Here is a 15051-nt window from a genome sequence, read left to right on the forward strand (position 1 = left end):
TGCTCTCACCACCTGACCAGCATTCAGTCCCTCTTCCCTCTTCTTAAATAACATAATCCTGATTTTGTTTGGGGCAGTCACATGTCCAGGTAACACTGCTCACTATCCCAGCCCTCCTTTTGTAGCTAGAGGTGGCCCTGCAACACAGTTCTGCCAATGAGAATTCCCAGGGAAGAGTGTCCCTCCCACACCCACATAAAACAATAAAACCTCACTAGAACAAGACTCTCAGCCCTTCCTTCTCTTCTTGCCTGGAAAACTGATGTGATGGTTGAAGGCACAGCAGCCCTCTGCCACCATGAGGAGAGCTGCACTGAGGACAGCCAGTCAAAAAGACAGGAGGTCCCAGCCTGGCCAACATGGTGAAACCCTGCCTCTACTAAAAAGATAAAAATTAGCTGGGTGTGGGGGCACACGCCTGTAGTCCCAGCTACTGGGGAGGCTGAGGCAGGAGAATCGCTTGGACCCAGGAGGCGGAGGTTGCAGTGAGCTGAGATTGCACCACTGCACTCCAGCCTGGGTGTCAGAGTGAGACTCCGTCTTGGGGGGGATAAAAAAGGACAGGAGGTGACTGGATCCCTCTGAGGCATGAAGCTACCATAACCACCTGAGATGGCTGCCCCTGGTATCTTGTTCACAGGAAGAATACACTTCCACTTTAAGCCACTGCCAACTGGGCTTCCATCACTCATAGCCAAAGCTCCTCCTAGCTGGTGCATGTACTGGTCTACCCAACAGCACTCAGCTCACAGCCAACACACAGGAGATAGGGCCCCGGCTCACCCACCGAGTAGACAAAAGGTAAGGGAAATAATCTGGGACTTTTCACCTGCAAACACTTGTTGATGTTTCTCAGCCAAAGAACCCTTTTCGATTCTATACCTTGCTAGTAGCCAGCGATGGCATCTCCCCAAGAAGGCAAACACAATCTGCTTCATTGACAAATTGAAAACATTTTTCCACAAAAAGGAAAAAGCAGAATAGTAGCTCCCCAAAAACCATGTGAATAAATTGCATAAATAGACTTAAAATAACTAAGACCCTCCCCTCTCCCCAGCCCTGCTGGCGTCCTAGAGGCGTGCATAGAAGTGGGAAGGCACCAGCCCAATTTCACTCTGGCAGGAGAGAAAAGGAAAATATACTGCTGTCAGGTTGTCCTAGGGCTGTAAGGGCTGCCCCACTTGATCCACACACAGAAGAGTGGCAGGGCTGGTGGGCACTGACCTGAAGGAAGAGGAGCGGGTATAGAGCAAGCAGAAGGGGTGATGATGCTTCCTCTGACTGCCTATGCCCTCACTGCCAGTGCACATCATCTGACGCAAGTCAGGAGGGATGGCACCAATCCAATCAGGTTTCACACATGACCACGTAAGAACTCTGTTCAAAACAAGAAACTCCAAAACTCTCAGACTGGCCTGGGCTTCTCTCAAGAACAAAGTAGGAAGTCAGGAAGGGTGTCACTTGCTGCTCCGATGCCACTCCCAGATGGCTCAGATCACCCCTCCAGTTGGTGCAATTTTCAAGGAAGCCTGCTGCTCTGTTCCCTTGGGCTCCAGTGGGCACTCAGAGGCCAAGGAGCCTAGCTGAGGTCGGCAGCCTGGACCCTCAAGAGGCTGAAGAGAAAGCACTTCTGCGCAGTTCTCTCCAGCCCCTAGCCCCAGCTGTCAGCCTCTTTAGCTCATCCCGGGTGCTAACAGACATTTTCAGAGACATGTGATCTGCTAATTAGAAGCAGTGACACCAGGAATGGAACCGCAATCAGCCATTTGCCTAACAAAGTTAGCAGCTAATGAGGATGTCCAGCTTCTGTCAGCACATAGCAGAGGTCGCCTGAGCCAGGCACCATAGCCAGAGAAAAGAAAAGTGAAGGCATCTGCAGACCTGTGATTTGGTGATGGGGGAGGCTCCACAAAATCCAAATAAGCCCAGGTTGCAAAACCCACATGTCCTTCCAGCTTCTTAAACAAAGAGTACACATGCACATCTCCTACTACTCAAAAAATGTTGGGCTCCCCCTTCCTACAGCAGGGCCATTCTAGAACAGTGAGATTCTGAAATCCCAACACTTGAATCTGAGCAGTCCACAGAGCAACAGCTTTCTTTAAAGAGGAGGAGTCCACAAGCTCCCCACAGGGTTCAAAACAGCTGAAGACTGCCTTTCACCTTCTCCTTGCTCAATGACACCACACAGGCCGGCCTGTCCTGATGAACACCCTCCCCCAGACACCTCTCCACCCAACCCCACATCTTCCCCGTCGTCCTTCTCCCCACTACCAGGGTGACCACCACCTATCTGGTGGTTAAAAATGTATGAAACAGTTGAGGAAAAAACAGGATTTCTTCCACCCTAAGTATCTTAGTCCATTTTCTCTTGCTTATAACAGAGTATCTGAAACTGGGTAATTGATAAAGAAAAAGAATTTATTTCTCATAGTTCTAGAGGCTGACAAGTCCAAGGTCATGGGGCTATACCTGGTGGGAACCTTCTTGCTAGCTGGGACTCTCTGAGAAGTCCCGAGGTGATGCATGGCATCATGTGGCGAGGGGGCTGAGTGTGCTCTCTCAGGTCTCCCTTCCTCTTCCTACAAAGCTGCCAGTCCTGCTCCCATGGTAATTCCTTAATCCATCAACTCGTGAATCCACAACTGGATTCAATCCATTCATGATGGCAGAGCCCTCATGACCCAGTAACCTCTCGATACTGCCACATTGGGGATTAAATTTCAACATGAGTTTTGAAGAGGACAAATATTCAAATCATAACACCAGGATACCATCACAATGCACCTAATGAAGTGGACAGGAAACAAGAACAAAACAGTCTTCTCAGGGGAGATACTGGAAGCTCAGCCCACAGGTCTGTTGCACCCACTTGGCAGCAGTAAGTAGTAACCAGACCAGCAGCAGCCCTCCTGAGAGTCCCACAAGCCCTCGAGAAGGTTTATTTTGCTTCTGCTGCATGCCTCCAGTATGATCTGGGCTATGGCTACCGCTGCTGCAAAGAATTGAGGCTCTGGGTTCTCACATAAGCTGAGCTATTGCTGAGTGCAATGAGTGCCACTTGGTATCACCTGCATCCCACAGCCATCCCTTTGGATTCGGGATCAGAGGTCTTACTACCATCCCCTAAAATGCTGAACCCAGATGGCCTGGATCCCTCACCAAGGGAGTGGTAACACAGACAGCAGATTCTCTTCTCTAGCAGTCCCTGGCAGAGAAAAGAGCATCTGTTTCTCTTAGACGTCAATAAGCCCGACAAAGCTATTCATCTAGGCAGGAGCTGAATCAGGGAGAGGGAGACAAAGCAGGGGAGGCTATCAGAATCACCTGGTGCACTTTTCAAACAGTACAGCCTCCTGGCTTGAGGACCACAGGGAGCCACATCCCTGGAAGGAGCACTTCACATCCCTGGGGTGACTGGACTGCAAAAAGGGCCAAAAACCACTCCGGGGTCAATGGCTCTGGGCATCAGTCCAGGCACTGACTTTGGGCTTGCTGTAGCAGAATCACATGGGAGGCTGTTAGAAATACAGATTCCGGGGTCAAGCCATCCAAGAGTCTAATCCAGTTGTTTCAGTATCGGATCCAATTATCTGCATTTTTAACAAGTTCCCAGGTGATCCAGATGCACAGCCAGGTGTGGAAGCCAGGCAGTGAGATGAACAGAGAGCCAGGTGAGACAGGCAAAAGAGTCTTTCAACAGCAGGGTTAAGTCGGAACAGCCTCATTCCACACCCACACCTTACCTCTGGGATGCCCCATGGCATCTGGCCATGAATAAAATGCTTCTAGGACCCCCTCGCCCCAATGAATTCAGCCTCTCTCTCCAGAGAACCAGTCAGAAGATACATGAACCTCACTTGTTTCTTGACTCCACATCCTTAAGAAAAAAAAAAAATCACTGATTTGTTTTGAGAATCAGTTCACAACAATTCTGTCATGGAGACATGGGTGGAAGTGAAGGAGGAAGAGTAAATCCTAACTTTCCTAACAGCGCACAGCACTGCCTGCCCCTCGCCTTGCAGGTAAGGAAGCATCATAGAAACATGAAGGAACCACAGTGACGGGGGCCGTCTGAACAGAGCTGAAGCCTCACAGCCCGTGTTTGTTCAATACACCACTCTAGGATAGCATTTCTAACATTTTGTGACACCAGGCATTGTACATATCTGTTCCTCATTTGGTTCTCACAACAACCCGGCCAAGGCAGACATCACTACTGCAGTAGTGATGAACAGAGGGCCATCCCTGGACACAGATGCCAGACTCTCAGTCCCATGACTGAACACCATGTCTGGTTTCTACAGCCTTCCTCCACCCTCAGTTTAGATAAAATATACAGGAAATAAATCAAAGTTCATTTTTGGTGTGTGATCAACTAAAAAGATTAAGCCAGTTTTCGTGTAAGCTCATCTACAGTTTTCCTTTCTCCAATATTTGTCACATCATATAACACCAAGGCCAGGTTAAGTGGGAACCCAGGAGGCCTCACAGTGTCCCTTCCAATTAATTATTCCAATTCTCTAAACTATAACCCGCCACCCTTGTTCTTTGAGCAAATGTGAAGGTGAATGGGGCATGCAGATGGGCAGCTGTGTGGCACAGCCCTTTCTACCCAGTGTGTGGACCCCTGCATATCCTGTGGAAGGACTAGCCCTATACATTAGCAGCCATGCAGGCCTGGACATTCAGAGCAGGAGTGAGGTCAGTCCCATCACTTTGCCCTTTTCATTTTCTTTGGGGTGTGAAGGGTGCTTTAAAGGTGATGACAACAAACAGGGTGCACTAACTCTAGTATCAGTCATGAGAATTTTCCTAATTATTTTCTTAAAGATAAAGCAGGAGAACTGAATGAGACACCTTCCCTCCACATATTCACCCAAGGCATCAGTGCACAGGGCCTGCTGAAGTCTGTGAGCAGAGCAGCAGAACTGAGAGAAAGCCTATAGGTACTCCAGGCCTTCCACTGACCACCAAGCAGCAGTCGTCTGCAGCTGCAGGAGGGACAAGGAAGGACCCTCAATCAAAGACAATTAGGGCCCATAAAATAGTCTGGTGGCCAGTCAGGAGAACTTAGACGAACCCTTCAGGTACTCAGGTCCTAAGCCCTGACAAACAGAATGGGTTTGATCCCACATTCACATATTAAAAGGCTGAAGCTGAGGCAACACTACAGCCCATATTCTACTCAACTAGGCTACTCAACCTCCCACACTAATAGCCTGTCAAAAGAAGGAGAGTGGCCATTTCTGGGCATAAACACTATTTTCCTCAGTTTCTACTGGTCTCCTGCATGTGATGACCAGCACCAATCAAAAACTACAAAGCACATATAACTGCAAGCAAATGTGACCCAGTATCAAGAGAGAAAATAGTCAACAGAACCAAACCTAGAGATGATCAAGGTGTTGGAACTGTCAAATCGAGACTATGTTTAGAGGATCTACAGGTGGGCAACACATGTAAAGAGCTGGGGGTATTTCAGCAGAGAAACAGAAACTATAAAAAAAAGCCAAATGATAAAAGAATCAGGAATTAAAGCAGAAGTTAGTGACTTTTCCCATACAGCCCACTAGGCTGTCTCTAGAAAAATTCTCATTTTACATATCAGAAGACTGAGGCTGTCAAATACCAAGACAAGAAACCTCTCACAAGAAATAACAGCCATTAAGCAACTTGGACCACCACCAGTGCTCCCGCCTCTAGTTTCTTGAGACACCTGGGTACTCAGAGAGACTTAAAAAATTAAAACCTCTGAAGCTGCATAGTCTAGTCCAGGAGGGGTTTTTTGCCGACCAATCAAATCCAGTACACAGCCTTTTTTTGTATGGCCTCTGAGCTAAGAATGGTTTTTACATTTTTTAGGGTTGTAACAACAACAACAACAAAGAATATGTGGCAAAGACCACATGCGACTGCAAAGAGTAAATTATTTACTATCTGGCTCTTTACAGAAAATGTTTGTTAACCTCTGATCTAATCAAGAGACTAAGCTCAGACAAAAGAAGAGATGAAAAAGTAAAACAAGGAAGCAAAGAAAGGGGCTATGGATGTCATGATTTTTCTACCAGTTTATACCTTTTACCAGTCACCTGAGCACAGGCAATGCAGATCTCCACAGGATTTTCAGATCTCTACATAACACTCACACTGGAGGAGGTACAAGGAACAAGGCCACCAGAGTCCCCAGGTCACTAAACTTCTAAAACAGCCGTGCCAAACAGCTAGACCCAGATATCAGGACTGCCTTGGCTGAATGTCAGGTAGTATACTTCATAACCTCAGACCAGAGTTCCCAAAGCCCACTCTCTCCCTTGTTCCAAGCAAGATAAACCTAAAGTCTGTAAGACTCTGACGAGGAGACAAATCACTTTTTAGTTGACTCCCAGATATCATTATAATGAAAGCCTTTTTAAACTTTGTTTTGTTTTATTGCTTGAAAAGGGTCAGACCTTTGAATTGTCACCCCTTCTATAAAAGGCTGTGATGGGTGCTTGCTTCCAACTATTAGCAATGGGGCACTGTGATGGGATCACAAGGGAAAGATAACAGACGACTGCACAGAGGGCTTCAAAGCAGTTACACCTCCACACCCTCACCTACTCAAGATGTGCCATTTAATCACCATTCACTGCCTGTCTAAAATTTGCTCAGCGCTGCAAAGACCAAAATGATCGTACCACAGTTCTTATTCTTAAGGAGTTTATGATCTGAGGAATAAGACAATAAAAATGTAGCAGAGGACTGTTAGGAAGAAAGGCTACAGCTGTAATAAAGCCAAAATCAATCCTCCATCTTCCTCATAATTTTAGAAAATTGCAATTCAAAAACTTTGAACATCTTAAAATCATGATACAGTCAACCACAGAGTATTGGTTCCAGGACCCTCCACGGACGTCAGAATCTGTGGATGCTCAAGTCTCTTACATAAAATGACATAGTACAGTGAGCCCTCTGTATCTGTGGACTTCGATCTATAGTGGGTTGAATCTGCAGATACAGAAATCCATGGACAGGGAGAGCCAACTGCATCCAGTTCACATAGCTAAGGTGGCAGCTACCTGGAGCATCTGGGCATTGAAGAGAATGAAAGAGTGAGAGATCAAAAGTCCTCTGCCAACAGGAGAGCAGGACAGGACAGCTACTCTCCTGGTGGATCCTTAGGTTACAGGGGCAAGTCCAGGGAGGGAAGCACTCTTGTTACCAAATCTTCAGTGGCAGGATTTGACCTTAGCTTCTTGATTTGCCACTGAAGTATTTTCCTAGTGATCAAAGTCCAGCTGTCTCCCATTTATCTCTTTCAAGATTCAGAAAACCGCTCCACAGAGCTCCCCATCAGGCTTCCAGGATGTCATTCCACAACTGCACCTACACTGGCCCCTCTGGCCTCCCCGCTGCCACACCCTGCGGCTTCCTATAATCCAGCCAAAGACCTCATCCTCTCCCAAAGCGTGGCCTTTGCTCAAGAGTGCTCCCTATCTGCAGCATCCTTCCTCCCTCCTCTCCACCTGGCAAGTTCTATTCATTCTTCAAGATCCAGCTCACATGTCACCTCCTCTTAGAATTCATTCCCATCCTACCAGGAAGTGTCAGGTGGTACTGCCTCCTTGCTCCTCGAGTGTCTTCCTGTCCTTCTGGGATGACCCTTGCAACACTATGTGGTCAATTCTGGGAATTTTAATTCTCCTAATAAACACATCTTCTCAAGGTCAGAAGCTGTCTCTTATTTCCATTTATTAGGAAATTAACCCAGTGCCTAACATATAACAGGAATACAGAGTATGTGTGTGTGCATTTGTGTGTTTATATATATATATACTCACACATCATAAAATAATAAAAGAATTGCTCAGCAACAAAGAAAAGAAAGTTTTTACTTTCTAGTTTTTTTTTTTTCTTTAGACAGAGTCTCGCTCTTTCGCCCAGGCTGGAGTGCAATGGTGCGATTCAGCTCACTGCAACCTCCACCTCCCGGGTTCAAGTGATTCTCCTGCCTCAGCCTCCCAAGTAGCTGGGATTACAGGCATGCGCCACCAGGCCCAGCTAACTTTGTATTTTTACTAGAGATGGGGTTTCACCGTGTTGGTCAGGCTGGTCTCGAACTCCTGACCTCAAGTGATCCACCCACCTCAGCCTCCCAAAGTGCTGAGATTACAGGCGTGAGCCACCGTGCCCAGCCAAGAAAGTTTTTGCTTTCTATCAGGTGTACTGTACTCTTATACAACTAATAATATGTGCCAGAAATGCAACAGGCAAGGTTGTAAATCTCATTCTCACCTAAAATAAAGCCTCAGCCAGGACTTGATTACTCCATCCATTGGATTTTTAAGGCTCCACCCATCAGAAGACTCAGATCAACAGCACTGTTCTTTTTATTTCTTCCCAGAATGTTTGATTTGGACTCCTAGCTTCTTCATCAACTCAGAGGGAGAAACACCTCTCACAGGATCCAGTGACACCCATGGCCTTCACTCAGACCAGAACCAGGACACCACCAGTGACAGCAAACATGCATCGACACGCACAGAACAGTTCATCACTGCTGCACTAGATGGGAAAGGGAAACACTTCTGTCATCAGAAGTAGGTCAGAAAAATTATTACCATTCCTTGTCATTAGTTTTGTGAACTTTTCCCAATAATAAGCTGGACCAATCCCTTATGCAGAAGAGGATTTTAAAATCAATATTGGAAAAAGTCAGAAGCAAGTGAACAGTATGGAAGAGCACACTACATGTTAAGTGGCACTCAGTACAACAGGAAATCCTCTAGATGAGGCTACAGGTTCACAGGGAGGACTACAGTAGGGGTAGTGGAGAAGGCACCTAGGAAGAATGGGCAGACAACTCATTCTGCCAGCAACCATGCAAGATCCATCTCAGGGTCCAACCCTCCCAGAGGGCTAGGAGGATGTGCTGTGATCCACACACTGCCACACCACCAGGCCCTTCAGCACCCCACACAGCAGGCTGCCAACTAGCCACCTCCTTCAACCTTTCCATGTGGACAACTCAGGAGAGGAAAGAAGAATTTCCCTGCTTTTGTAAGGTTCTTCTCTCCATCTTTCTCCTCTTATTTAAATCTTCCAGAATATAGTTTTGAAAATATAGTTTTACCTCCACTAAAAGCACTGCCCAACCATACCAACCAAAAGGGAGCCCCCTTCTTTAGAAGCGATGGTCATAGCATCTGCTCAGCATTTAGTTGACTGCCTTGGGTCTCTGTTAACTTATGGAACAATGCCAAGCACCATCTTCCCTTCTCGTCCTTTGTACCGAGTACTGAATATGATTGTACACCTTCAACATCATCTTCTGTAGCACCTCCTATAGGAAATGCATTTCCAAGAGCATCAAGCAGTAGAAGCCAACTCCACCTAACTTAAGCAAAGGAGAGTTAATTGGCAGGTCATCAGTGGACGATCCAAACCTCAAGAAGGCAGGAGGACCAGACAGAAACCAATGGTACACTGAAAGTGTAGAAGACGGCAAAAGATACAACCTCATAGCATGAAGGGGCTGATCGCAACACCTGGGAGACAACGAGGAACTCCCATCCTGGCCTCCCATCATTCCTCTGTACTCACTCAGAACTGAAGGTCCTCAGGCATGAGGTGCAAGCTGGCTGAGCTTGCACTGTGCCCAGATTCAGCTTCCATGGAGGAATTACAGTCCCACCAAGTCTACACACAGCAGGAAACAGGAACACTCCCAGAAGGAAACTGGAACACCAGTTGCATGGAGAAATGAATGCTGAGCATTCAGAAAATGAGAATGCCCATGAAAGCAGTTAAATGTTTTTAAAATGAAGGAAGTAACTTACGTCACAATTCCCTAAGAAGTCTGGCTCAGAAAAGGAGATTATTATCCATCTAGAGACCTGGGGTGGGGCGGGGAATCAAGTTCTTCCCCAAGGGACAGTCCTGAGAAAGCGGCGCTCAACCTCCTTTGCAGGAGGAAGAATGGGAAGCCGTGAATTCTCTTTCACTGTAATTAATACATTCCAGGTGAGAACGAAGAGACAGCAGACCTGTAAGTTGTGATCTTCCATCTCTAGAGGTGGCCAACTTTTCCTGCTCATGCCATACTGATTAACCCTTCATCTCCAGGATAGGGGTCCTTCTAACTTGGTTGTCAGGCTACCTGCAGAGGAGTAACTGACTCTAAGAGCCTCTGAAGGCATGCCCTGGCCCCAGTTTCTCACTGTATCAACTGATTCCTCACCAGGATGCCACGGGGTTCTAAAAGCACAAGTCAGATCTCATCACTCCCATCCTTACAAACTTCAGCAACCACTGACTGTTTCAGGAACACTGTGGGCTACTTTGAGGGTTAACTCCTCAGCACATCCAAGGCCTTCTAAAATCTGGCTTCAAACCTCACTCTTCTCACTGGATCTGATCACCTCCTTAACACCCGCCTGTCTCAGCCCAGCTGCCCCTCATCCTTTAAGGCTGAGGTTAAATGCCCTCTCTGATCTACCAGCTCTGATCCACCAGCAGCTTACACATTTGCATTTCCAAATCTTTTCCTCAATTTAACAACTACTGTAACCAAACTGGCCTTTTTCAAAGCACAAGTCAGTGCTTGTCTTCTCCACAGACTAAAACTTCCTGAGGGCTAGGATCCTACATTGTTTGTATTTCCCAGAAGGCCTGGTTCAACGTGCATTTATGTGCCCACTGCACACTTCAAACATTTGTGTAGTCATCAAATTAGTAAGCTAAGGCCTGTGCCCAGCCAGCATGTCTGCCTTCCCCTCCCAGGAGAGCACAATCCCAAATGATGCTCTCACATCATGTTCAACCCCCTTCTAGGCCACACCGTGTGTACCAGGCTACCCACCTAAAGTAGGGCAAGGCTGTTCCTGGTCTCAAACCTCCAGCAGATGTTATTAGATGCCGCCCACAGCCATGCTTCCCTCCCCCAACTTCCTTGCTGTCAGTTCTAATTCTGGCTGGATGCGCAATCTCCCTAATGTGACTAGAAAAGAGCCCTAGCTGCAGCCAGTGGAGCCCTCTGTATCCCCTCTGCTGAGGACTGGCTTAGCCATGGGCACCTGGTACAATTCAAGTCAGTGTGATGTAAGAGGAATTCTGCCAGGAGCTTCTAGGAAAGTTATCCTTGTGATAGAGACATAAGGGCCGGCATAGCCTCTCTTCTTCTACTGAGGGTTTTACTGTCTGCATGGGACTTGTGGGGCAGTAACAGCCTTTATTAACCATGGGGACAGCCTCCCTAGGATGCACTGGCACACTGTGGATGGCAGAGTGGCAGGAAGAGAAGCACCACGTCTATGATGATGCTAGTGAGCCACTGAATTAGTCAACCCTGGGGGCACTTTGAGACTTCTCATGTTGCAAAATAAATGCTGCACTTAAGCAAAAATATCCTAATAGCCACCCATCACTTAAATGTATTAATGACAATAACAATAGTGCACTCCCACAGTCTGCTGGCATGTGCTAAGTCCTGGACAAATACTATCTCCTCTGATTCCCTGGGCAGTCCTGTGTGTGAGCATCATGATCTTCGAGCAAGGCTCACAGACAGGGTGTCCAGGATTTGCACCCAGCCTACCTAACTCTAAAGATGATGCCCTCCCTGTCATATATTACATGGCTCCAGGCCTCTAGTCCTCTCTCCTCACACCCTCCCGAAACACATACCACTGCAGCCCTGACATCTGTGAAGTTTCAGAGCTGAATGAGACTGTCAAGTGATCTAGTCCCTTACTGTATAGACTTGAGGCCACAGAGACTGAAAAAACATGCCAAAGGCAGCAAAGCAAATCACTGACAGAGCCAGGGCTGGGAGAACCCAAGTTCCTGGCTCCCAAAAGACCCTTTTCCACAGAGGTGAAGCCGAGCACATCCCAGGGGCAGCCTGAGCCAGCAGGGCTTCAGACTAACCAGGTGCCAGGGCCCAACCCCTCTTTCCCCGGGTGCTGCCCAGCTCAGAAGGCTAGTTCAGGGAAAATCTGCACTCACCAGCCGGACTGACTTCTGCTCCTCATGGCTGATGCTGCCTTCACCCATGGGCAGGGATGCCTTGGAGTGCTTGGTGGCAGCCTCTCTTTCCGTCTTTGCCACCTGGAAGAGCTTATCCTGGACAGCAGCATGCTCCTGTTCACACCTGTGCAGAAGAAAGATGAGGAGAAACAGATGCAGATGACATGACGGGCAGCCCATAGCCAAGACAAGGTCTGCGCACTTCAGCTGCCAGGGAAACGCTGAAACCAGCCAGCAGTCGGCCAGGAAAGGAGAGAGTGCTGTAAAACCACACGCCCCATCATTCCACGCCTGAGCTCAAGCATCACTGACAGCTCCCCAGACAAGGGGAGACAATGACACTGAGCCAGGACAACACAGCTCAGGAACAGGAGGAGACCTGGCCAAGTAGGCAGCCCCATGCCCAGTGAGAGTCTCAGGGAGGGGCTCAATCCACGGAATGCCTCCACTTGAGAGCTTGAAGATTGGAGATGGTAGTAGTCCTCTGTTTTGAACATTTAACTCTTCATTCTGAATATGTTCCTACCCTTTGACCTATTTCTGGGCATTCTGCCTAGTAAAATAATCCTATAGAGAAGAAAAAAGTTATTAGTGCTGAGATGCTCTTAACAGTATTATTTATTATAGTGAAAAAAATGCAAGCAACCTAAATGTCCCAAAATCAAGGTCAAGCTAAAGTAAATATGGTGTGATCATATAATGATCTATGACATCACCACTAGAAAATATAGTCTTTCATTTGTCTGTAGGTTAAATCTAAAAACTGAGAACCAATAAATGCTTTTAGTAATAAAACTGCTTATAAAGCAGGTGAAACTAATGACAAATCATTATAATACGAAGTGAAAATAGCAAGATATGAAATTATCTATGACTTTCAAAAAATAACCCTAAACAGTGGGTAGGGGATTCTGGGTGGAGAAGAACATGAAATACTCCAAAATATTAATAGTAGTTGTCTTGAGATGATGAGTCTATGGGTGATTTTTTCACTTGATAAATTTTTAAATCTTTCATTAGCATGTATTACTTTACCATTTTGAAAATGTTTAAAAGTACCAAAAAAGCGGGGTTCAGGTTAGTAGTTGGCTTTTTTTCTTTTTTTTTTTTTTTTGGTTTTGGGTCTCATAATGTGGCCCAGGCTGGAGTGTAGTAGTGCAATCATAACTCACTGTAAACTCCAACTTCTGGGCTCAAGCAATCTTCCCACCTCAGCCTCTTGAGCAGCTGAGACTACAGACGTGTGTTACCCCCAGTTAATGTTTTTAATTTTTTTTGTAGAGACAGGGTCTCACTATGTTGCTCAGGCTGGGCTCAAACTCCTGACTTCAAGCAATCCTCCTGCTTTAGCCTCCTAAATTCGCTGGGATTATAGGATTGAGCCACCACACCTGGCCAGGTCAGTTATTCTTGCTGAGACCTATTAGGGAGAGTGAATCTTAGAATGTGGGTCTTAACCCATGATTATGCAACAGACCCAACATGGCTGAACTACTAGAAGGCAAACGCCCAACCACGGCTGACACTGGGCCCCCTAAGCTGACCCACTGGGTCCTCTGACCATACTGAGGGCAATTGCCTCAAGGATGCTGAAGAGGCCAATCAGTAACAACTACTGTGAGGGTCCACTGAGAACTCTGTAGGACAGGTGCTATGCTCACGTGCATGATATACAGTAACATATTTAACCATGACAGGAGCCCAGTTAAAGAAGTACTCTTCTTAGATGCAGTGATTTTTCAAGTTCACATAACTAGCAAGTTGCAGGATCAAGATGCCACCCTGTGCTCCACTGGGGCCTCTGTGCCTTAACCACTTTGCTAAAACTCCTCTGGCAACAGGCCCCATGTCAGAGGCGTGGCCAGGTCCTGGTGTTGTGGCCTGTGCTGACAAAATCACCAACATCCTGGAGCCAGTTCATCTGGACAACCACAGCTAGCACTGGGAGGGCTCCACTTCCTCATCTCTTTGAAAACATGCCTGCATGTGCACACACATGCAGAAGTTCCAGCCACTCAACTGTTTAGTTATAGCTTTTTTAAATGATTTTTTTTTTTTTCCAGAGACAGGGTCACCCAGGCTGGAGTTCAGTGGTGCAATCATTGCTCCCTGCAGCCTCGGCTTCCTGGACTCAAGTGATTCTTCCACCTCAGCCTCCCGAATAACTGGGACTACACAGGCACACACCACAACACCTAGCTAGTTTTTTTATCTTTTAGAAACAGGGTCTTGCTATGTTGCCCAGGCTGGTCTCAAACTCCTGGCCTCAAGCAATCCTCCTGCCTTGGCCTCTCAAACTGCTGGGCATGAGGAACATTAATGATCAATTCCCCTATGCCCCTTTTGGTGTTTCTAAATCTTTAACCTAGAACCAGTGACACCTATACCATAGGGTTGTCCTTCAATGCAACTGAGATTAATTATGTGAGACAAACCCTCCAGGGCTTCAGGCAAAGAGAGGGGTTTCCAGTGAGGAAAGAGGCTTTTAGGTGGAGCGCAGTGCCGGGAGCAAGCAGGCTCTCGGGCTCACCTCTTGACATCCTCCTTTGCCCCTGAGATCTGCTGGCCACTACTGCTCCCCGATCTGGGCAGTGTGGATTCTGCAAAGGAAAGAGAAGAAAAGGCCTGTCAGTGGCACCCCAGGGTCCATGAAGGCACGGAGGTCACCCAGAGAGGAAGGACCCCCATGAATGAATGTGCCCCTGGGAAGGCAGCACTACAGATGAGCCCCCACAAAGGAGTGTTCGCAGGGGCATTCAAGGAACACCCTTGATTCAAGCTGTCTGGAAAGCCAGATGATCCAAGCCACCTCTTATCCCGAAGGGGTCTCTGCACCAGGATGCCCACAACACTGGGTGCAGTGTTCCAAACCCATCCCTACCCTCCTGACAATTATTTGGAATCCAGGTCATCTCCTAAGCACAGGCCAGGAGTGGCTGCATGAAGTCATTGCTTTGCTTCATGAGGACAACCTCCCAGGTAGAGGTTTTGGCATAGGGAAGGGAAGGGGTGGGGGTCTTTAAATCTTGTTTCCCTTAGTAC

At 47.3% G+C, this 15051-nt stretch overlaps 1 protein-coding gene across 7 annotated transcripts in view; it reads right to left on the minus strand.

Annotated features, from left to right (window-relative positions):
- LOC105470224 (coiled-coil-helix-coiled-coil-helix domain containing 6) overlaps window positions 1–15051 on the minus strand; it is a 237539-nt gene that overhangs the window by 196298 nt on the left and 26190 nt on the right. For all 7 annotated transcript variants that reach the window (XM_011721997.2, XM_011722002.3, XM_011722003.3 and 4 more), the window contains 2 exons: window positions 14540–14609; window positions 11989–12133 (listed from right to left, as the gene is read on the minus strand). In XM_011721997.2, the coding sequence (XP_011720299.2) occupies window positions 11989–12133; window positions 14540–14609 (215 nt within the window). The remainder of the gene's footprint in view (window positions 1–11988; window positions 12134–14539; window positions 14610–15051) is intronic.

This window comes from Macaca nemestrina, chromosome 2, assembly GCF_043159975.1.
Source record: "Macaca nemestrina isolate mMacNem1 chromosome 2, mMacNem.hap1, whole genome shotgun sequence".
NCBI classification, from domain to species: Eukaryota; Metazoa; Chordata; class Mammalia; order Primates; family Cercopithecidae; genus Macaca; species Macaca nemestrina.